Here is a 24372-nt window from a genome sequence, read left to right on the forward strand (position 1 = left end):
AAAATATTCTTTTTTGTTAGCACTTAAATCCCAAGAAAGATGAACATTTCAGAATACAAAAGAAAGAATAAAAAAGAGGACTATATATGTCTATAGAAGATGCACTACTAAACTGAAGGTTCCAGTCTCCAACCTCGTTGAGTCAATGACTTTACCTACTTTATGTCTTCATTTCAGACTTCTGGCGAAGGAGGGAAGAAAGCCATCCAGACAGATGAATGGCGGAATGACCCTGTCGAGGAAAGACTGGAGTATGCCCTCGTTAAGGTATGTTAGGAGAACAGAACATTACTGAGTTGGAAGCAAGTAGAGAGAGCACTCATACATAGGATATACCAAAAGTCTGAGGGCAGTTTTTAGCTTTAATGGGTAAACCACTCTCAGACTTTGAGAACACCCCATGTATAATTGTGGTCTATTCATTTACATGATAATTGGTGGAAGAGTCTCTTGGTTTTCAAGAAAAAGGAGCTAATGCGAGGAATCCATTGGGAGATTCACAAATTTTTATTGAACTTAATTTGTGCAAGGTTCTGTGACTATATCTGGTGCCTAATTTTTGTGACTCTTGGGTGTGATTTAATATTTCTATGACAGCAGTATTTCTTTTAAAAAGTCTCTGCTGTTTGGTATTTTGCAGCCCTCCACTTCCCACTGCCAGGGACAAGTTTGATTTGTAGGATCACAGAATTTTAGTGTGGAAAGGGACCCCAGAACTCATCCGCAGTGGTTATTGCACTTTGATTCTTCCTCAAGCCTCCCATTGCTTCCCTTTGCCCCACCCTTTCAGCTGAGATCCTTGCCTTACATTTTATAGAAAAAATTGAGGTTATAAGTTCCCTTTTCTCCCCCTTCCTCATCTCTTATCACACAGATGCCTTCTCTTACTGTCTCCTCCTTCCTCCCTGTCTCACATGATGAAGTGGCCTTATTCCTTACCAAGGCTAACCCTCTACTTGTTCAAGTGTTCCCATTCTAGCCTGTCTCCTCTAACAGATTGCCCCCTATGTCCTCTCTACTCTTTTCACTTACCTTCATCTCTCCCTGTCGGTTAGCTGTATTCATATTGCCTACTAATATGCATATGCGCTTATCCCCTTCATTCTGAAAAAGCCCACATTTGATCCTTCTGTTCCTATAGCTCTTTTGCCCATAGTAAACTAAACCCCTTGAAAAGGCCTCCATTTTTTCTCTTAACCCTTTACAGTCCAGTGTCCAACCTTATCGTTCCACTGAAGCTGCTCTCTTCAAAGTTGTCAATAATCTCTTAGTCACCAAATCCAATGGCCTTTTCTTAATCCACATTGTCCTTGACTTCTCTGCGGCCTTTGACCCTTTGATCTCCCTCTCCTACTAGATAAATTCTTAACTTTCAGGACACCACTCTCTCCTGGGTGTTTACCTATCTTTCTATTTGTTAGTCTCTTTTGCTGGATCCTCATTATGCCTTCTAACCCTAGGCAGTGTTCTGTCCTGGGCCCTTTTGTCTTCTTCCTCTATTGGTGATCTCATCAGCTCCCATAGATTTAATCACCACCTCTATGCTGATGATTCTCACATCTACCTATCCTGCCCTAATCTCTCTGCTGACTTCTAGTCTTAACTCTTGCAGGTTTATATATCCAACTGCCTTTCAGATATGTCAAGCTGGATATCTAGTAGACGTCTTAAATTAAACATGTCCAAAATGGAGCTCGTTATCTTTCCTTTAAAATCCTCCTCATCTCTATATTTCTCTATTACTGTAGAGAGTAACACCCTCCTCTTATCCCTTAGGCTTGCAGCCTAGGAGTTATCCTTTGTTCTTCTTATCTTTCACTGTCATCTCTCCACGTGTTCAGTCTGTTGCCAAGGCCTAAGGTTTCACCTCTGCAATAGAGGATAAGTTTGCTTATCCTCTGACCCTGCCACTGCTTTAGTACAGGCCCTCATCTCTTCATTCCTGGATTATTGCAGTAGCCTGCTATTGGGTCTGCCTGCCTCAGATCTTTTCCCACTCCTGTCCATCTTCTACCAAATCACCAGTGATTTTTCTAAGGTGCAGGTCCGTCCAACCATGTCACTCCCCATTCAGTAAACTTCTAGTGGCTCCCTGTTGCTTCCAGGATCAAATACAGACTGCTGTGTTTGGCTTTCAAAGCCATTCATAATCTAGCCCTCTCCTCTTTTCAGTTTTCCTACATATTACTCTGTGCCATTTACTCTTTGATCCAGTGATACCAGCCTCCTAGCTATTTCAGGAACAAGACCCTTCATCTCTTAAGTCCTGATATTTTCTCTGCCTGTCCCTTGTGCCTGGAATTATTTCCCTTCTTATCTACTGACTTCTCTAGACTTTAAGTCCAACTAAAATCCCACCTTCCTCAGGAAGCTTTCCCCAACCCCCTCTTAATTCTAATGCCCTCTCTAGAGGTTATTCGTCTCCTCTTTATCCTGTATATAACTTGCTTTGTGTGTATTTATTTGCATATTGTCTCCCAGATTAGTCTGTACACTCCTTGAGGGCAGTGACTATCTTTTTCCTCTCGTATATCCCCAGGGCTGAGCACAGTACCTGGCATATAGTAGGCTCTTAATAAATGTTTATTGTTTGATCTTATGAAACTTCCATTTCCATGGGCAAGTAAACCATTGTGTGGAGACTTGCTCAAGGTCACACATGTAGTTAGTGGTGAAGACTAGATCAGAAGCTTGTCTCTTCCTCTCCTACTCCTGTTTTTTGTCTGTTACGAACTGCTTTTCCTTTTCTTCCTGCACCTGGCATCTTGTGTTTTGCCTGCTTTTCATCTGGGTAGCTTTGGGCCTGCAGTTGGCTTGGCACCTTACTGCTTGTGCTTAGTCCCTTAACCCCTCTCAGTTACCCCTCACATGGTACTTTGGTGGGAAAACTCCTTCACCTAAGAGATATCAGAAATTGAAAGTCTTTAAGGCTGCCACTAGAAGACAAAGTAGGCTTCGTTCGTTGTTTTTGCTTAGAATTTGTATTTTGATATTTACTGTTAAGTCTTCAGAAAGCCTGTGGTAGAATTATTTTCAAATTCAACTATGACTGTGAAAACTCTTTTGAATTTTTATTTCCAATAGTCAGTGTTTCTGCATTGTTTTTCTTCTTTCAGGGCATTGAAAAATATGTTGTAGAGGATACTGAGGAAGCAAGAATGAACAAGGACAAATATCCCCGACCACTGAACATAATTGAGGGGCCGCTGATGAATGGCATGAAAGTAGTGGGTGACCTCTTTGGGGCTGGAAAGATGTTTCTCCCTCAGGTTGGCAAAATAACTAGGGGTGGATGTGTAGGTGGGGGCAGGTGGTGTGAGAAATCCTTACATTGGTGCCATTTCCTTGTCTTACTCTGGAACAACTTCATTCAGTTAATCAAACCTCTATTTTGTGTGCTACTATATGTGGTACTGTGATGCACATTGAAGAAAGACGAGAATGAAACCATCTCTCTTCCCCAGGGAGCGTAACAGTTATTTCAGGAGAGACGTGTGTGTGTGCATGCACATGTGCTAAAAACATTGCACACGCATATCTAAATATCTGTGTTTTTATAGATTGAGAATACTTGCAAAATAAATATAAGGCAAATTTTTGTAGTGGCATGTGGAGAAGACGCTAGCAGAACAAATTTGTTTTGTGTACTAGAGGTGTGGTGGATCAGGGGAAGCCTCATGTGGGAAGTGGTTTTTGATCTGAGCTTTGAAGGAAACAAGGGAATCAAACAGGTAGAAATAAGGAGGGAGTGACTTCCTGGTATAAGGCTGTGTAATAGCAGCATTTGCTATTTCTCAGGGGTTAGGTTAAATTGGGAGCTCAGGGAATTAAAGATTTTTCCCTTTTTCCCCTTCCCCCCATCCATCTTAGTAAGTAGGAGTGCCTGGAGTGCCTTTTGTAAGGTTGGAGGTCAGAGGTCACCTGAGAGTACTCTTTTCTTTGTAACCAAATCCTTTTCCCCTCCTCACCCCCAAAAAGAAAGAAAACAAAGAGTCCTATCTTCCTTTAATAGTTGCTCAGAAGTATAGATGTCTGATTTGGTCTACTGATGCTGATATTCCAGGACGATTGATTTAAAACAAATAGGCTCCATTAGGACAAGAATGCATTAATTTATTTTTATTTTTATTTATTTTTTATAGGTAGCAGTAACTCTAGGGCTTAATTTATAGCAACTGCAGAGGTGGAGATAGAATCACCACTATTTATTGGGTGCCTGCAGGCCCTGTGCTAAGTGCTGGGGAGCATACTAAGAACTGTAAGACAAGCTTTTGCCCAGATGTAGTTGAGGAGAACAGGTACAGATACACAAAAAAACTAAAATATTAGTGGAAAAGAGGTAACAAAGCAGGGCATGATCTGTTGCCCAGTAAATGATATGTAATTCATTTCAACAAATGTTATATTATTATAACATAATAATGTAATATTTTTATATTATTAAATGGCTTCTCTGGCTTCCTTCAAGTCTCAACTAAAATGTCACCTTCTAGAGAAAGCTTTTCCTAATCCATTTTAATTCTTGTATTGATTATTTCCAGTTTATTCTGTCTATAGCTTGTTTATATGTGGTCATTTGCTTGTTGTCTCTCCCATTATACTGTAAGCTCCTTGAGAGCAGGAGCTGCCTTTTTCCTTTCTTTGTAACCCCAGTGCTTAGCATAGTGCCTGTGGGTGCCTCCTGACTGACTAAAGATACAAAGACAAAATTTTCCTTGTCATCAAGGGGATATACAAAGTGCAAAAGTAAGCAGATACAACATATAGGACAGAGAATAGGTGCTTTACCTATGATTTTGTAAGAATATAGAATTTCTGGGTGTGGAATTGCCCTCCACCAATGTGGCACTTTCTCTGCATCTTAGAATTGGGAGTGACCTAGAGCAGAGGTGTCCAGTACATGGCCCACAACACCCCCAAATGTGGCCTGAACCACACTGAAATATATTTGGGAAATACTGAACAAAATAAATAAAACTACAACAAGATAGATAATGTAAAATTTAAAACTGAGTCAATATGTAGTTTACAAGGATCCTTATGTATGGTTTAGGGCTCTTCCACCCCCTTCCCATTTCTGTTTGAGTTCAAGTGGGAGTAAGTCATAGTAACTGAAGTCAGGGAAGGCTTCCTGTAGGAGAAGGCATTTGAATTGATTGAAGGAAGTCAAGGGAATCTAGGAATCTACACATGAGAACGGAGAAAGAATAGAATCCAGCAGGTATGTCATTATGGGCTAGGATTGGCTGGGAAAGTTGGACCAAAATGGTGCTTGCGCTGATCTCTTGGAGGATGGGCAGGATTTGGATAGATGAAGAGAGAAAGAGCCGAAGTGTGGAGGTCAAAACCACTGTTTAGGCTTTCAGTTCTGTGTCTTCCTGTGTTTGGTTATATTAACTATTTCTGTATCTACTTTACTAACTATTCCTTGGCCTTTCTGTGTAGGAAAAGTTCCTTGTTCTGTCAAGTGATTGATAAAATGGATAGAGCACTGGGCTTGGAGTCAGGAGGACCTGAGTTCAAATATTGCCTCAAGTACTTACTAGCTGTGTTATCTTTGACAGGTCATTTAGACTTTCTCAGCCTCAGTTTCCTCATCCTTAAAATAGGAATAAAAAAATAATAATAATAATAGTACCTCCTTTCCAGGGTTATTTTGAGGATAAAATGAGATAATGTTTGTAAAGTGCTACATAAATACTAACTGTTATATGCCCAAAAATTTCCACAAAATAGATTAATAATTATCTGATTATTTTTGTCTTTCCAGGTAATCAAGTCAGCCCGTGTCATGAAGAAAGCAGTTGGCTATCTTATTCCTTTCATGGAAAAAGAAAGAGAGGAAAAAAGGGGTCTTACTGGAAATGTGAAAGAAGAGGCAAGTCATTGTATGCCTGGATGTGTCTTTGGAAGGTTGACCTGGAAGAGAGTCTCTTGCAAGGGCTGGGGACAGATGGTGTTGCCTTTGGACTTTGCTGAGTTCATCATTTGGGATGGTTTTGCAGAAGAAACAATAGAGAATCCTTTCAGAGGTAGTGGGTGGAGCGCTGGAGCTGGAGTTAGGAAATACTCTACGTGTGTGAGCCTGGGCAGTCCCCTAACGTTTTCTGCCTCATTTTTCTCTCCTGGACAACAGGAATAATAGTAGCACCTCTCTCCCTGAGTTGTTGTGAGGATCACAGGAAGTAACTATTGCAAAGTGCTAAGCACTTAGTAGGTACTTAATAAATGCTGGTTTTCTTCCTTCTGATTTTCAAGTATTAAAGTATCCTTAAGTGTGTTCTTTTTAACTTGGTGTTATAAAATCCCTAGATTGGGGTTATTCTTCCAATGAAACCTCATAATTTCCAGATGAAAACAATTGAGTGAGTGAATGAAAAGAGCATTTATTAAGTGCTTACTTTCAGAGACTGTGATAAGTGTGGGGGGTACAAATACAAAAACAGTCTGATTCTCAAGGACCATATGTTTGAGTGGGGGAGATTATAGAAGAGTAGTGACCAGTGATAGGTATTTTGGATTAGAAAGTCACAGGAGAGTTGAATGGGGAATGGTGGTATTGACCTGACGACTTTTATCAGAGCAGGTGGTGAGGTCAGAGGAGACCTGGAAGATGGACAGAGTACATCACCATGAGCTTAGGGGCCCCTGGGTATAGAGAACTTTCACCAAGCAGCTGCACAGAAGCCTCATGGCTAGGCAGAGGCAGAGAGTATTATAGCCTGGCATCATGGCAGGAAGATATAGTATAATGTTCCTTATCAGTATTGTTGGTGACAGTTGACCCCTATACGAACACTTAGTGGGTTTTTTTTTTGGAGGGGGGCAGGAAGATGAGAAGAGTGGTAATGGGCAAATCATTTATTCTTGTTTGACCAGACATTTAGCCTGATGGTGAGCGTAGTCTGACTCTGCTTTGTTCTATCCACACAAAGTCCTCTAGCTTGGTTAGCTTGGTGAGCTCTCTATCAAGTACAGCTTTTTCTGGTCCTTAGGACTTGGAATCCTAAGAACCCTAATATCATGTAGTTTTGTACAAAGTAGACAGCCCCTCCTGATCATGCTTGACAGTGGTTGTTCTTTTGATGGCAATAATTACTGCCACAATAATGATGTTCCTTTATATAGCATTTAACAGTTCACACATTGGTTCCACATGCAGTCTCATTTTATCTTAGTGACTTACGAGATAGATAGAGCAGTTGCTAGTATCCCCATTTTACAGATGAAAAAACAGCTTCAGGAGGCAAACAAGGAAATAAATAGTGTTGTCAGGACAAGAATTGAGGTCCTCCTGTTCTTTGACCACTACTGTTTCCATCATGCACCTCTGCTTTTTACTATCAATAGGACTTAACCGAATTTGTTTTTCATTTTTAACAAGCTTTAATGATGACTTAGAAAGTTTCTACATCTTTGTCACTTCTAAATTCCCCACCCATGATAGATAAGAGCCTTCCTTTGTAAGAAAGAAAATCATTTCAGCAGAACACAGGAATTGTATGCAATGTTCTGTAGCTGTAGTCCTGTGCTTCTTTAAGGAAAGGAAGGGGGCACTTCCTTATTTCTTCTCAGGGACCACAATTGGTTGTTATAAGCCCAGCACTTGGCTTCATCTCAGTGCTACTTTTATTTATACAATCTTAGTAATTTTCTATATTACCCTCCTGATTCTGTTTACCTTTCCTTTGTAGCACTTCATTCAAGTCTTAAATTGTTTTTTTATTAGCGTTGACAGGTTTCATTGAGCCACTTCCCACGCTCTCTTATCCTTACTTCTTTGTCACCAATAGTGCAGCTATTTGAGGTGCAGGCTGGGCACTGAATACTACTACTACTACTACCACTACCACCACTCATTACTACTCCTACTCCTACCACCACCACTACTACCACTTAGCTAACTAGCATTTGCATAGTGCTCTTAAATATTGTAAAATACTTTACAGTTATCATCTCATTTAACCCTTTGAGATAGTTATCCCTATTTTACAGATGAGAAAACTAAAGCAGGCAGACATTATGTGATTTGCCCATGGTCACATGATAGGTGTCTGAGGCTTGTTTTGAACTCAGGTCTTTGTGACTCCAGTTCTAGCACTCTATCCAGAGTGCCACCTAGCTACTGCTCTGTGAGATACTGCTTCGATTGGGGTTTGCAGGTACAGTTGCTAGGAGTGGAACAGAGATTTCTGTCTGAACTCAGTTGGTTTCCATCATGATTGAACCCGTGACCTTGACCTTATACTCTAATCAGCTATGTTAATGGACTAGAGAGAGAACTTTTGATCAATTCCATCGTTAACTGTTAGCTTGGAGATGACCTGGTCCTGGACTTTCTTTGTATCAGATTTTCTAGGCTCCGTTTTCTTCATAAATAAATCTCTTTGTTTTACCATTGTATTAATACATTTCCATTCCAATGTTTGACTAAAATGCCTGATCTGCTCCAAGCCTTTCACAATAAAATACCTACTTGCTTGATTTACACCCACAGGACCCTTATCAAGGCACAATTGTGTTGGCGACTGTCAAAGGCGATGTGCACGACATAGGCAAGAACATTGTAGGTGTAGTTCTGGGCTGTAATAATTTCAGGTAAGAGTTTAAAGGGTCCATGTCTTAGAATCTTTTCCTGTTTAAATAGTCATTCAGTCAGTAAACATTTATTAAGCACCTACTAGTGCCAGGCACTGCTCAGCATTGAGACTACAGAAGGAGACAAAAGACAGTTCCTGCCCTCAAGGAGCTTAAGTGCTTTAAAGATTTTTGTCATTGTGTAAGGGAGCATAGGGGTCCTGAATTAAAGCATTTGGTCAGCTTCATCAAATGATAAGTAATATAGATAGGTACTAGTCTGTTCCTTTCACTTCAATTACTATAGATGCCTTTTTAAAATATATGAATCGGATTTATTTATTTTTTTAAATTTAATTTTCATTTCTAAATTCTCTTCTTTCCCTTTCCCGTCCCCCCACTCCTTGAAAGGCAAGAAAAGCAAAGTCCATTATCAGTATGTATACTCATGCAAAGCAAGTATCTATAGAAGTCATGTTGAAAGAGAGAGGATAGGAGGGAGAGAAGGAATACAATATAATACATGCTTGGATCTGCCCTGAGTCCATCCACTCTCTATGTCGAGATGGATAGCATGTTCCATCATGAATTCTTTGGAATTGTGTTTGGTTATTGTGCTGGTCAGAGTGAAGGCTTCCACAGTTGCTTATTTCATATATCCTGTTTCTTTTCCCCAGCAGATTTATAAAATTTTGCAGCTAAGACCATGAGGTTATATTGAATTTCAGTCCTGTATTTGTCAGTAAAAATTTAAATGAGAAGACTGTAATTGTCTTTGTACAGTGGCTCTATAGTATGACATACAGCTAAATGCTTTTAAAAATTGATAATGATGAGGTGAATTTTTTTGGACTAACGTATACAAGGTGAAGTCACATTGTAATAAATGTCATTGTAAAGAGGATTCATCCATAACAGAATGCTTCTTACAGTCTAATAGATGCTTATAATGACAGTGCCTTGTTAATCTGATTACAATGGATTCTTTAAAATGAATAATCCAGTATAATTAATTGTGTTCTTGGGTTTCTTTCTACCCAGGGGTAAATCTCAATCAAGTACTTTTACTTTCTTTACACCATAGTTATAGAGAGCACAGTTATACTTTTATAATTTTTAGTTCTTTTTTTGAAAAAATAATTTTGGTTACATGAAATTGAAATGCTTTTTCATAAACAAAATACACACTTCAGGGATAAGAATATAAGTGTTTGGGAAGAAAATTTTTGTATCAGGCATTTCTAATGAAAGTTTACTGTCTGAGATATGTAGAATACTGACAAATATGTGAGACCAAAAGCCATTCCCCAGTAGAGGAGTGGTCAGTTAGTCAATAAGCATTTATTAATTGCCCACTTTTTGTTCCGGAAACTGTACTACACGTTGGGAGTTCAGAGAAAGACAAAACAACAGTCAGTCCCTGTGAGGGAAGAGACATTTTTCAAAAGAAGAATTGCAAACTCTTAGTAACCATCTGAAAGAATATTTCCATTTACCTTCACTAAAAGAAATGCAAATAAAAACAACCTTGAGCTTTCACCTTATACTCAAATAATTTGTTTTCAGCATGTTCCTTCACTGTGATGAGACAGAACAACAGCACAGTTCACCTAAAAATAGGACCTATAATTTCTAATATTATACTCATCATAGTGAATGTAAACACAACAAAACCATTGGGAAGGCCAGGAGCGTTTGTTATGATACACTCTTAGCTATGTTGGATATATCCCTCTCACTTTAACAGGTTAGATGTTCTATGTCCAAATCTTTTTTGAGAATGCTACTTCTCAGTGCCCTATTGCTGTTGATTTCTGTTAGCATTCTTCTCTTGTCCGTAGTTCCCATAAACTGGGACAGGAGTTTGATTGTAATTGAACTTAACAGATACTTATGCTTGAGATGCTGTCCTGTTGTATTTGGTCATTGCTAAGATGAGTCAGTAGATAGTTGAGAAGATCAAACAGGGAGTAGTTTTTTTTTTCTTTATGAAGATATTTGAAAAAGTGACACTTTGCAGAGTATCCCTCTCTCTTTTAAAAGTATAGAATATTAACAGTTGTAGTGAGTTACTCATTTAAGCCAGAGTTTTGAGTGGCACATCCTGCATGAAAAATTTTTCTATTTTCTACATACTGAGATTTTCATCTTCATCTTTGTCATGGAGAAAACTTTGCTGTGGAACCTTTAGATTTTCTGTCTTAAAAGGCAAGAGGACCTGTCTCCTACCTTAATCCACCTTGCTCATGGTTTATTACTTAATTATTTGGACCACATTACTGAGTCACAGTGCATCTTGGTGTAGCAGCACACTTCAGAAGTAGGAAAAAGCAGCCTATTAACTTCTGAAAGTGTAGAATCAAAGTCAAGCACAAGCAGATATGGGATATCATAATAGAGATTTGGAGGAAAGTAACCCACATCCACCCATCCTCTTAGGAATGTGTCCTCCTTTATCCATGTTTAGTGATATTTAAACATAGTTCATCTGTGCCTTGTATAGATGTACATGGACGCTCAAGAAATACCTGTGGCTGTTTCTTGGCAATTTAGCTCAGTGATGTATTTTCTGAATTAGAAAGGAACATGATGCCTCCTAGTGATTTCTAAAGGATAAGTTTTAAAATGACATTTTTTTTTTTTTACCTCTGATGCTTACTGAGTTTGTAATGCTTGGCAAGATGTTTAACCTCTCAGGGCCTCAGTTTCCTCATTTGTAGAATGAGGGGTTCAACTAGATGACCTCTTAAAGTTTTCTTCCAGCTCTAAATCTATGAGCATGAACTTAATATTATTTTTTTTAACAATTTTTCACATTTTATTTTAATCTTTCTTATATTTACTTTTGTCTTCATGGAGCCAAATGAGATATTGAGTTCAGGGGAAGGAGAGCCTGAAGAATCTGAGGAAAGCTACATGGGGGAGGAAGAGAGTGTTAGGAAAGGTGAGAGAGAGGTGAGGAGAAATCAAGCACCTGCTCCATGTCAGATTTGGTGCTGGGCCATGATATACCAATATAAACAATGGAACAATCCCCGTGCTCAAGGAGGGAACAGGAGAAAGGGGAAAGTAGTGGGGGAAGGGATTTAAGAAAATGGTTTTGGAGACTAGAAAATCTCTCTCTCTGTCTCCTGCCTCTCCCTTCTCTCTTTCTCCCTCACTCCCTCTCTCTTCTTCTGTCTCTCTCCTTCCCTCTCTCCTCTCTTATCTCTTCTCCCCTTCTCCCTCCCTCTCTCTTTTCTCTCCTGTCTTCATTTCTTCCACTCCTTCTTTTCCCTCTCCTTCCATCTTCCTCTTCCTCTCTCTTTCCTCTGTTTACTTTCTTTCTTTCTCTCTTTTTTTGGAAACGGACAAGGTTAAGTTACTTGCTCAGGGTTGCACAGCTAGTAAGTGTCTGAGGTCAGATTTGAACTTAGGTCCTCCTGACTCCAGGACTGTTGCCCCTCTCTTCTGTTTTCTGTCACCTCCCTTCCTGATTCAGTCTTCATTGTTGAACCCCTGGGTTTAGATAACCAAAGTTTTATTAATAGGACCAAAAATGCTTATGTAGTACCCGATCACAGCTTTTGTGCTCACCCATACTTGATTATTAGAATCTGAATGTTCCACAGTTACTGAAGAGGTTGAATACACCATCATTACTTTGAAATTATCCAAGATTTTATTTTTAATGGATTTCAGGGGAAAAAATTCATGTTAACTTCCTCAGTTTTAAAAGTATGTAAAACCATTTTACTAGAGAATTTAAAATGTGTGTTCTGGTTTTCTTAATCTGTTCAATAAACAATATAAAATTGGGCTGCAAAAGTAATGACACAAGATTTGTAATTAGAAATAAAGAGAACAGTAGTAAATCAAATAATAGATCGGACTGGAGATTCCCTATGCCTTAACACTGACTTCCAGGAATGGCTTCTCAGAATGATGATTCCTTTATGAATTGAGAATCTTTTGGCCTTAAACTATTCAGTCATAAAGCTTATGAATGGTGTCTGCCCCTCTTCAAACTCTCTTGCATACTGGGATCTTCCAAAGTCATGCCTATTTATAACACAGTAATGCTTAATGGGTTCAATTAAAAATGTTAACTTCCCTTTTGTCCCCAGCATTTTCTCATTAATTTTCTCAAATCTCATTTTTCTGCCATAGGGTTATTGATTTAGGAGTCATGACTCCCTGTGATAAGATATTGAAAGCTGCTATTGACAACAAAGCAGGTAAGGAACAACTGTCAGTACTTTCAGGCCTATTTATGAAATGGCTGTTCATCTGTCAGTGAATGGTAATGTTCTTCCAGATGTATGATCCATGGGGGATTTACAAGAGTTATGGTTAAAAAACTCATTATCTGGTGGGATTATCCCAGGTGGTAGTGAGTTTTATTGCATTTGGGAGGTGGAATTTGGGAAAGCAGATTAAGATTCAATGGAACCTGTTTATAATGCAGGTCCTGGGAGGAACTAAACCTTTCTAGTTTAAGTGTGTTATAGCATACTTTCGTTGTACAATTTTGATGAAGTACTTTCATATCCATATCATCATGAACTAGGGCTATATTGGATGGATGCCCAAAACAGTATATGCTGTAATTTTTAATCTCAGGTTGAATTAGCAGCTGAGATCAAGAGGTAGTAAAAATTTGGCTTTTAGAAAAGCTTTCTAGGATGATCTTTTCTTTTACTATAAGAATTTCTTGTTGAGTCTAGTGGATTTGATTAGAAAATGGTTTATAAGATGGTCCCTTCCTTCTATTTCACCCCTCGTTCCCTCCACTTTTTAAAATAGATATAATTGGCCTGTCAGGACTCATCACTCCCTCTTTGGATGAAATGATTTTTGTTGCCAAGGAAATGGAGAGATTAGATATAAAGATTCCTTTGTTGATCGGAGGAGCAACCACTTCCAAGTAAGTTCAGATAAACAGAAGAATAATGTTCATTAAAATGTTCTTAAGTGCCTGTATGAAAGCACAAGGAAAAACTAGGGTCTCCTTATAGTGTATATACATTTTTTAGTTGTACATATAAGGATCTGCCCTTTCTCTTTGAAACTAGAACTTTGAGAACTCCAGTGAATTTCTGAATTGTATTTCTCTGTTCTTGGAGAAAAACTTTTTCTGTTTTCCTGGGACTCCTTGTTCTTAATAAGTCTCTGGGATGAGTGTTACGAGTCCTTGGTTCTGTTAAATTAAAATTCATTTCAACCTCTGTTGAGCACCTAATTAAGGTCTTAGATTTAGTACTGAAAGGAAATTCTATGTTCATTTAGTCCTGGGAGGGTTTTACCTTTCTTGTGTCATGGCCCAATTTGGGAGTCTGGTGATCCTTTCTCCAGATAATGTTTTTTTTTTTTAAATTAATAATTGAAGGACATGCTAAATTTAAGTTACAGGTTAGTGAAAACAAAGATATATTTTTTTCCCCTTATCCAGGTTCATGGACCCAGGATTAAGAGCCTTTGCTGTTTTCTAACCCCTTTGTTTTTTTTCCTTTACCATGTGCACTTTTATTTGAACTGGTGTTGTCAGTGTACAGGTAAAGCTCTTCCCCTCCCCCAAGTACTGGCACCAATCTCATAAAACTCACAGGGAGACTGTGAAGTCTTCATTCACATCTGTGTTAAGGGCAGGGAGGGTAGGGGGCCATTCAATGTGGCTGACAATTTTAAAAAAAAGGAACAAGTATTAAGGCAGAAGACAGAAAAAGTTTTTTTAAAGGATTACATTAATTTACATGTAAAGCAATACTAGTACCTTCTCCTCTCCCCCCTCCCCATCTGGATTTGTTACTTAACTCCTTTTATGGAGTTAATTACTCTGTAACAATGCATCATACAATATTTGGAATGACTTTTAAAAAAAGACACAAATGTACAATCAAGAGTCCTGAAGACGCACTGTAGAATTTTGGGGATGTTTGCCTCTAACATACTTAGACTGCTCATCACCTTCACTGTTCCCATTTTTAAATCCTGAGTCAAGCACCAAAAAAAACAAAACCAAAAAAACCCCAGACAAAGCCATGCCAATCTCATCTCTTTTTTGGGGCAATTATCATGTCATACCCTTTTGACAAAAAATAAAATAAAATTAAAAAAGCACACAGTCCATTTAGAAGCATTTGCGGTGGACAGTGGAGGGCCCAGATTCATTATACTCCTGTTTGCTGATCCACATCTGCTGGAAGGTGGAAAGAGACTCTAGGATGGAGCCTCCAATCCAGACAGAGTATTTGCTCTCAGGTGGGGCAGTGATCTTGATTTTCATTGTTCTGGGAGCTAGGGCTGTAATATCCTTCTGCATCCTGTTGGCAATGCCTGGGTACATGGTGGTACCACCAGACAGTACAGTATTGGCATACAGATCCTTACAGATGTCAACATCACACTTCATGATTGAGTTGAAGGTAGTTTCATGGATTCCACAGGATTCCATACCTAAGAAAGATGGCTGGAAGAGAGCTTCTGGGCAGCAGAACCTCTCATTGCCAATGGTGATAACCTGACCATCAGGGAGCTCATAACTCTTTTCCAGAGAGGAGCTAGATGCATCAGTAACTATCTCCTGCTCAAAGTCTAGGGTGATATAACACAGCTTCTCCTTGATGTCATGCACGATTTCCCTCTCAGCTGTGGTAGTGAAACTGTTCCTTCTCTGTCAGGATCTTCATGAGGTAGCCCGTCAGATCACAGCCAGCCAGAACCAGACGGAGGATGGCATGAGGAAGGGTATAACCTTCATAGATGGATACAGTGTGGGTCACACCATCACCAGAGTCCATCACAATACCAGTGGTACAACCAGAGGCATACAGGAACAGCATAGCCTGGATGGCAATGTACATGGCTGGGATGCTGAAGGTCTCAAACATAATCTGAGTCATCTTTTCTCTGTTGGCTTTGGGGTTCAGGGGGGCTTCTGTGAGCAGCACAGGGTGCTCTTCAGGGGCCACATGGAGCTCATTGTAGAAAGTATGATGCCAGATCTTCTCCATGTCATCCCAGTTGGTGACAATACCATGTTCGATGGGGTACTTCAGGGTCAGAATACCTCTCTTGCTCTGGGCCTCATCCCCCACATGGCTGTCTTTCTAGCCCATACCCACCATCACATGCTGATGTCTGGGGCTCCCAACAATGGAGGGGAAGATGGCCCGAGGGTCATCGACTCTGGCAAAGCCAGCTTTGCACATGCCAGAGCCATTGTCAACAACAAGAGCAGCAATATCATCATCCATGGCAGGTTTAAACCCTTAAGAGAGAGAGGAGGTGGTGCCGCACCTGGAGGCAGGGGGAGGTGAGGGCACACTGGGTGGGAGAGCTCACAGCTCTAACCCCTTTGTTTGACAGATTAAGAAATTCTTGCCCAGGGCAGTTAAGTGACTTGCCCACAGTCACACAGGCAGTAAATGGAAGAACCAGGATTTGAATATAGGTTTTTTGATTCCAGCTCTTGTTGCCTATATCATACTAATGTGCTAAATAGTATGAATGCTTATAGAAAGGAATAGGACATGGTCCTCACCCTCAAGGAGGTTATAATCTAGTAGAGAAGGTAGGACTCATACACAAATAATTATAATGATGCAGAAAGAAGGCAGGTAGGAAGGGATGTAAGGGTGGTACAGAGTGGTATAGAAAGGTAGGAATATAGGAGGGAGAAGTTGAAGGGGGAAGAGGGAAAGGAGAGAAAGATCATTTTTGACTAAAGGGATCAAGGGAAAGGATACATTTGAGTAGAGGTTTGAAGACTCAGTATGATTTTGTTAAGCAGAGATGGGGAGAAGGGTATTCTAGGCAGTGGGAATGGCATGGATAAAAGTGTAAAGGAAGGAAAATGCAGGATTGTTTCAGGAATGCTGAAAGGTTCAGTGTATCTGCATAGAGTCAGTGCAAAGTATGGTTGTGTTTGTCATTGCGGAAGAAGACCATGCCATCAGAGAAATGATGACATGACTTACACTTGACTTTGTTTTGAGTAAGGGAGGGCTGTGCAGGTCACCAGCCTCACTTCTCCAGAACCATCTGAATCCAGTGACCAGATCTTCATCAGGATGACTGGAGATGACCCAGGATGCACTAGGAGACCTTGACCCTCTTTAGGCCAAGGTCTTTGCAGGGACTCACTTAGAGTGAGGCAATGCCCATTCATTGACTAGGACTGACTGCAGAGTATGGTAGACATATAAGGAAGGAATAGGAGCTAATGCTAGAAATACGGGGTCTACCCCCATCTTTGAGGAGTTTGAATACTGTGCTAAGTGATTGTATTGTCTTCTTTATGCATTAGGAAGTGGTTCAAGGATTTTTGAGGAGGAATTGAATTGGATCTTGTGTTTGAGGAAAATGAGTCAGCAGTACTTTGGATCGATTGGAGAGAGCAGATTGAGACTACAGCAGAGTAACTAGTTAAGAGGGCCACTGCAGGAGTCCGTATAATGGATATTAACCTGAGCTAGGATTGTGATTATAGGAATGGGAACAAAAGGCCATGTGCTGGAGAATACTTCGAGAAGAAATGGACAGGGTGGCAGTGGATTGGTTACAGAGAACAGTGCTTGTCTCATTCACAGAGGCAGGAAGGCCAGAAGGAGGAGTGAAGTTAGGGATGAGAAAAGATGATGGGTTTAGTTTTGCACAGTTTGAGTTACCAGGTGGATACCCAAGTAGAGATGCCCTGTCTCTGGTATTTGGAAATAGCAGTTTAGACTCAGGATAAAGGACAGGACCATAGATGTGGGGATAGCCTGCATAGATGTGTAGGTTGAATGGATGATATCACCAGCACAAGAATGTATATAAGGAGAAGAAAAGAGGACTGGCTTGGATAGGGGGAGGGATCCTCACATTGAGGAGGTGGGAGGAAATAGAGAACTAAACAAAGTAGTAGATGAGCTTGGGTTAGGAAATGGGATTGCTCATAGAAGTAGTAGGAGAGCCAGGAGAATAGTGTCACAGATGCCAAAAGAGACGAGAGTATCATGAAAGAGTTGTCAACAATGAGTCATGTTCACAGTAAGTCCTAGAATTATAATGATGTTCAGTAGAGGTGGTTTTGTGTAAATGATGCCTAACTGTTTATCTGTAGGTTTTTTCTTTATTTTCTTATGGTACATGTCGTTCTTTGTAACAGCAAATAAGGCCTACTGAGCTAGAGTGATATATCCCTTTTCATCTCGCCATTTGTCTAATGTTTCATACATAAAAAGATAATATGAGCCCTGTTATGTAGTGATTAAAAAGCTGTCTTTTCTGTTACAGATGTCACTGTATGTTAAGACCATTATAATCTGAATACATTATTTTATTTAAAAATTGTTTTAAAATTCTGAACTTAAACACCAAAAAAAAATATGAACATTTACTTTAGACCAAAAAAGAGGATTATGTGGGAAAAATATGAATTTATGCTAATACACAGCTTTTTAAAAAAAAGATACTGATCTGTGTTTCCTTTAGTTTTCTTTTGAGCATTTAAACAAGTTTCAGTGACCCTCTATTTCTTCCTTTTTGGGCTGTGTTATTGATAATGTCTTGCTCACTGCCAAATTCACCTTCTCCTCAATGAAAAAAGAATAACACAATCCTTCTAACAAATAAACATAGTCAAGTAAAATAAATCTGCACATTTGCCAGGTTCAAAAATGTGTGTTATCAACCGGCATGGTGATGAATGCCCGTAATTCCTGTTCTTTGGGGAGACTGAGGCTGGTGGAGGGCTTGAGTTCAGGAGTTCTTAACTTCAATAAAACTAAAGACAGTTGAGTGTCTGCATTTAGTTCAGTACCAGTATGGTGAACTCTGGGCCACCAGGCTGCCTAAGGAAAGACAAACTGTCCCAGGTCAGAAAAACAGTAGATTAAAGCTTCTGTGCCAGTCAGTATTAATATCTGGCCCGTGAGACACCCATACACTTCCATCCTGGGTGAGATAGGGGGATCCAGTGCCTCTCCCTGCCCCCCCCCAAGCCCCCCAGGTTATATTTCATTCTGCATCTTGGGTCCATTACCTGTCTTTGCAGGACGAGGTTAATGTGCCTTTTCTTTTGTTCTCTGAAGTCCTGATTAGTCATTGCATTGAATAGAGTTCTTAAGTGTTTCAAAGTTTTTCTTTATGGTTTGTTCTGTTCTGAATGGTACAGTTTGTATAGCCAGTAACTGGAGAATGACTATACAAATTGTGGCATTCGGAATGTGATGGGGTATTACTGAACTATAAGAAATAAAACTAAAAGGAGAGTTTCAGAGAAACCCAGGAAAACTTACATGAACTATATAGTTCATATTGGTCCTTCTCCCCTTTTTTTTGATCTGGGTGGGGTATAAGCCTAATTGTGGTATCATTGGGTCAAAAGATATGCACACTTTAGTGAATTTGAAGATGTAGTCCCAAATTGCTCTCCAGAATGGCTTTCTGGTTCACAGGTCCACCAGTAGCGCATCAGCGAATGCATCATTTTCATGAGTAATAAGCTTACTAAACCTAAACGATTGATTCATTAACTGCGATGTGTGAATGACTTAACAGTTTTGAAATGTCGTATCTCATTATAGCACTAGGCCATTTTTTTTCCCCAAGAAGACTCCAGAGTGGAGATTGAGGATGAGTGGTGAAATCACTTTCCAGGGATATGACCATCCTTTGGTCAGGAAAGGTTTTGCTTAACCAGACAATGAACAATTGACTTTGTAGCATGAGTCTTTATTGGTTTAATAAGGTTTATCATAAGATTAGCTCTTTAGACAGTTCCAGAATTACCATCAGAGGTGGAATCGTCCCTTTTAAATAACAATTGTAAAACGAAATACTATAAATAGTTAAATAAACAGAGGTAATGGAGTGTGTCTTAAGGTGTGATAAATGTAAGCCCTGTTCCACATCACATGCAGCAGTATGTGGTAAGACAATTCAGAGCTCAAGGTCATATAAACAGCACGAAATAAATCATTGCTTCTACTCATGCCTCTCAGAACAGCACCAAATAAGCATCCCTTCTTAAGTTCCAACGCATGAATTTTTTTAAAAGCTCTCTGAATAGGAAAGAAATATTATGGTGTAATGAGGGTTAAGGTGACATTGGCTATTTACAGTCTTTACCTATTGAAAGTTATGGAAGTATCAACCACATGAATAAGTCATCCACCAACTGATGATTTACTCCAGAATGGCAGAGTCTCTTTCTAGGATGTGGTCCTACCTGAAGTCACTGGGATGAAATGATTCTATTGCCTTTCAGCATTTCTCCTCACACTCTGCTTTTTTGATTGTGCAAGCCCTGACTTTGCTGATCCTTCCTGAAAATGTCAGGAGAATGAAAGACTGTTACTGTGCATCCAGGGCCAACCTCCTTTCTCCCCCAAGCCTCGTCAGGGGAGCCATGGTATAGTAGCCTTTGTAGAGAAAGGATTGCTTGTTCCTCAGTGCTCTTAAAATACAGATAATAACCATGTTTTCCCAATCAGTTTTGGATCCTAAATTATAAATCCATGATAAGCTATTGAAAATGAAAGCCTGTATAGTCTTTGGTCTTTGGAAGCTGATTCTGTATTACATATCAGTCCTTTTGGGGTTAAAGGGAGAATTAGTTGTACTTTTTGAACATTCACTAGATGAAATGCCTTACATGGCGCCCCCTGACACCTCTCATTTACACTCATTGCAAAACTATTTAAGGCCTTGGTCACAGCCCAAGTCTTAGCTTTTGTCCAGTGTATTTAAGCAAATAATGGCTCTGGAAATCTTGATTTCTCTACAAGCATACATCTGAAGAAAATAACCAGCTGCCCTTACAGACAGACTTCCAGCGCCCTGAAGCAGTACAATTGAATGAGAACTATAACCCTGAGACGTTCTAAATTAGGACATCTGTGGGGGTTGCCAGGGCAACTAAGCTTATTGCGTTGTGGTAGATTCTGGATAGATCTCATTAATAGAAGTAGGAAAAAGAAATGAGAGAATTAAGGATTGGGGCCCTTATGATGGCATTTAATGTGTGAGGTTATCCAGTGGGATAGATGATGGTGAAATTGAGAAATTTAGGATTGAACATGGGTGGAATGATGCTTTAGAGTACTTGACATTTTTTGAAGAGTTTTTTTTTTTAAATCACTGAATATATCTCTCATTAGCTTGATGCTATTATCTCAAATTGGCAGATGTAGAAAATTAGCAGACCAGGTTCACAGTGTGTGTGTGAGGCAGGACCAGGGTTTGAATATCATTCCTGATTTCCAAGAACTATGCTTAGCCATCTTGGTGCCTGTGAAGGGAAGTGGAGAATCTCATAGTTTTGTTGTGGTTTTTTTTGGGGGGGAGGGGGTGTGGTGAGTTGTTTTATTTTATTTTGAGCACAGAGAATGCTTCTCCTGGACTGAATGATCCAAGAAAAAGAAAGTCTGGATAAAAAAGTCAGACATCAGCATCAATTCACCCTTTGGAGAAGCCAGCAGGAAATGCTAAATTCATCTCAGTTCAGTCAGCATTTATTAAGTGCCTGTTGTGGGCCAAAACTGTGTCTGAGAATGCAAAGACAAAAGCTTCAAAGAATTTACATTACCAAAGACTTGGGCATCACAAATATGTTTTACTCTTTTGACTACAACCCTTTCTTCATTAATTTTAAAATTTGGGAGGAGGGGGCAGCTAGGTGGTGCAGTGAATAGAGCACTGGCTCTGGAGTCAAGAGGATCTGAGTTCAAATCCAGCCTCAGATATACCAAATACACCAATTCTGTGACCTTGGGCAAGCTACCCAGTCCCAACTGCCTTGCCTTCCCGGGTCCCCTCCTCCCCTCCCCCTCCGCCAAAAAAAAAAAAAATTGGAGGGAGGAAAACAATGCTTTGTCTTTTTCATTTCAATAGAATTCATCATTTCCAGTTTGCTAGCCTTGTTGTGGAGTTTGACAGGGTGCTTACTTACTATTGACTGGCACCCTATTGGGCGATCAACAATCATTAATTGGATTAAATTGAACTATAACTTTCCTGCTTGTCTGAGGCACACAGCTGATGTAAGCCACCATAGGATCAGAGTAACATTTCCTTGAGTGCTTCCATGCGTATGAGATTCTGTAGTAAAACACTCAAAAATGTATTCACTAAGCAAAAATACATTTTGTCTCCTTTTCCCTGTTGCCCACTATTGAAAACAAAAATAAAACCCTAGTAACATATTCAGTATAGCAAAAAAAAAAAAAAAATTCCTCCATTGGCTGTGTCTTAAAAATACACTTCCTGATCTGCTGAGTCTCTCACCTCTCTGTCAGGACCTGAGTAGTGTACAACTATGGCTATTTCTTCTAGCTGGCTAGCATTTATATAGTGCCTACTATGTGCCAGGTTCTGCGCTAAGCTCTTCACAGATACTATCTTATTGGATCTTCACAGCAGCGCTGGGTGGTGAATGTTATTATCATCCCCATTTTGTAGCTGAGGATACTGAGGCAGATAGCAGTAAGTGACTGACTTGTTCAGAGTCACACAACTAAGAAGGATCTGAGGCTGAATTTGAACTCAGGCCTTCCTGACTCCAAGTCCAGCCCTCTATCCACTGTGCTACATGTGTCTGAGTGAGAACATGGGAGTGATGAGCCATTCCTTTTAACAAAGAATTTAAAAAGAGAAGAAGAAAAGCAGTTTCTCTTTCTGTTCTTCATCGTATATTGAAATGTTTGTTTTTGTTTTGATATTCAAGTTCATAATGAAAGATAAAAAATTTTAAACAGTAATTTAGTAAAAACCAACCAGTTTATCAGCTACAAGTGACATGGTGTGTGATATTCCACTTCCATAATCCCTTACCTTTGGGAAGGGATTTATTAATTTGTCTAATGTTAATTTGTAATATTCAGCAGAAGAGGGTTTTATCTAGCTGTGTTTATATAGCACTTTAAAGTTTATGAAGCACATTCTTTAAGTTGCATCATTGGATCCTGACAGCAATTCTGCAATGTCCAGGTGCTGTGATTCCCATTTTACAGATGAGGAAATTGAGACTGAGAGAGATTGCCTAGGGTTACAAAGAGAGACTTGTCTAGGTTTATAAAGAAAGTATCAGAGGCAGGATTCAAACTTAGGTCTTCCTGACTCTAATTTCAACATTTTTACTTACTGTGTGACTAAATTCCCCTTCATGACCAAACTTTTCTCTCTTTTCACAAAAGCTTTTTCCTTATCCCTCTCTGCAGATATGAAAGGCAGCAGAAGTGATTTATTCCCCACTTAATTTTGCTGCCAACCCCCTCTTAATAAGTCCTTTCTACCTTTATAAACCTCATAGTAGATGCTTAATAAATGTTTATTAATTATCAATTGGTTTTCTCAATCTCTGGAAAATGACAGTCATTCTTAATTTGCTGTGTGTGAAGTTCAGTATTTCTAAGCATGCTGAAAATCTCCAGAAAGCCCTATAAAAGAACCTTAATTGTGTTATCCTTAATTGTGAGACATGAGTGATGATGTCTGAACTGTCAGTTCTGATGTATGTGGGTTCCCTCTTCTTCTTTTCAGAACCCACACAGCAGTTAAAATAGCACCAAGGTATAGTGCTCCTGTAATACATGTGCTGGATGCATCTAAGAGTGTGGTGGTGGTAAGTATGGATTAAAATTTTTTTTAATTTCAGTATACCCTAAGAGATTGATTTATACATATATGTGGATGAATAAAAAAGTTTTTTTTCTTTCAGGAACCCTTTCCTTGCTTTTTTAGGATAATTTAAAAGTTTTTTTCCGGAATCCTTTCTTTGTTTTTTAGTTTTACAGCTAACTTTAAAAAATTATTGTTTTATTTTAATGCCTTTATTTCTCATTAAGTTCTTGACCCTTTCCACATCTAGTGAGCCATCCCCTATAATAAAAAATACAAAAGAAAGGAGAAAAAATTAGTTCAGTAAAACTGACTTGAACAGATCAATTAGGTCTGATAATGTATCTGGGGTTTAATACCTATAGTCGCCCATTTCTTCAAAAAAAAGGAGGCAGGTAACATTTTCATATCTTGTTTACTTATTCTTTAAAAATAAGAGCCTACTCTATATTAGTGAGGCAGTAAACATTTATTAAGTGCCTTCTATGTGCCAGGCCCTGTGCTGAGCATCTGAGATATAGAAAAGTCAAACGATAGTCCTTGCTGTCAAGGAGCTTTAAAATCTAATAGGGGAGACACCATGCAAACAACAATACAACCAAGCTGTTGTTGTTTGGTTGATTAGTCATATCTGAATCTTTCTGATCCTGTCTAGGGCTTTCCTGGCAACAATACTAGAGTGGTTTGCTGTTTTCTTCTCCAAGTCATTTTACAGATGAGAAACTGAGGCAAACAGGCTTAAGTGAGTTGCCCAGGGTCACACAGCTAGTACATATCTGAGACTGGATTTGAACTCAGATTCTCTTGACTTCAGGTCTAGTGCTCTACCTGCTGCACCACATAGCTATCCTTCAGTCAAACTACATATAGTTTAAATTGGAAATAGCAGAAAAAATGCACTAGAATTAAGAGGGATAGGGAAAACTTTCAGTGGAATGTGGTATCTTATCTTGGCCTTGAAGTCAGGAGGTGAAGATGAAAGGGAGAGCATTATAAGTATGGGAGGCAGTCACTGGAAGTGCCCAGAGATGGGAGGTGGAGTTTATGTTAATGCTTATAGGAAGTCTGAAACCACCGGTAGCATTCCTACAGTGACCATAATAATAATCACAGTCCTAATAACTAGCATTTATATGGCACTTTAAGGTTTCCCAAGCACCATATATACGTTACCTGTTCCTCTTAAAGTTTGAGCGGTCAGATGTGCTGAGC

General features: G+C 39.4%; 1 protein-coding gene across 3 annotated transcripts in view; it reads left to right on the forward strand.

Annotated features, from left to right (window-relative positions):
* MTR (5-methyltetrahydrofolate-homocysteine methyltransferase) overlaps positions 1 to 24372 on the forward strand; it is a 132421-nt gene that overhangs the window by 79612 nt on the left and 28437 nt on the right. For all 3 annotated transcript variants that reach the window (XM_072647559.1, XM_072647561.1, XM_072647560.1), the window contains 7 exons: positions 178 to 267; positions 3117 to 3269; positions 5771 to 5878; positions 8498 to 8598; positions 12727 to 12794; positions 13363 to 13483; positions 23083 to 23164. In XM_072647559.1, the coding sequence (XP_072503660.1) occupies positions 178 to 267; positions 3117 to 3269; positions 5771 to 5878; positions 8498 to 8598; positions 12727 to 12794; positions 13363 to 13483; positions 23083 to 23164 (723 nt within the window). The remainder of the gene's footprint in view (positions 1 to 177; positions 268 to 3116; positions 3270 to 5770; positions 5879 to 8497; positions 8599 to 12726; positions 12795 to 13362; positions 13484 to 23082; positions 23165 to 24372) is intronic.

This window comes from Notamacropus eugenii, chromosome 2 (assembly GCF_028372415.1).
Source record: "Notamacropus eugenii isolate mMacEug1 chromosome 2, mMacEug1.pri_v2, whole genome shotgun sequence".
In the NCBI taxonomy this organism is placed as follows: domain Eukaryota; kingdom Metazoa; phylum Chordata; class Mammalia; order Diprotodontia; family Macropodidae; genus Notamacropus; species Notamacropus eugenii.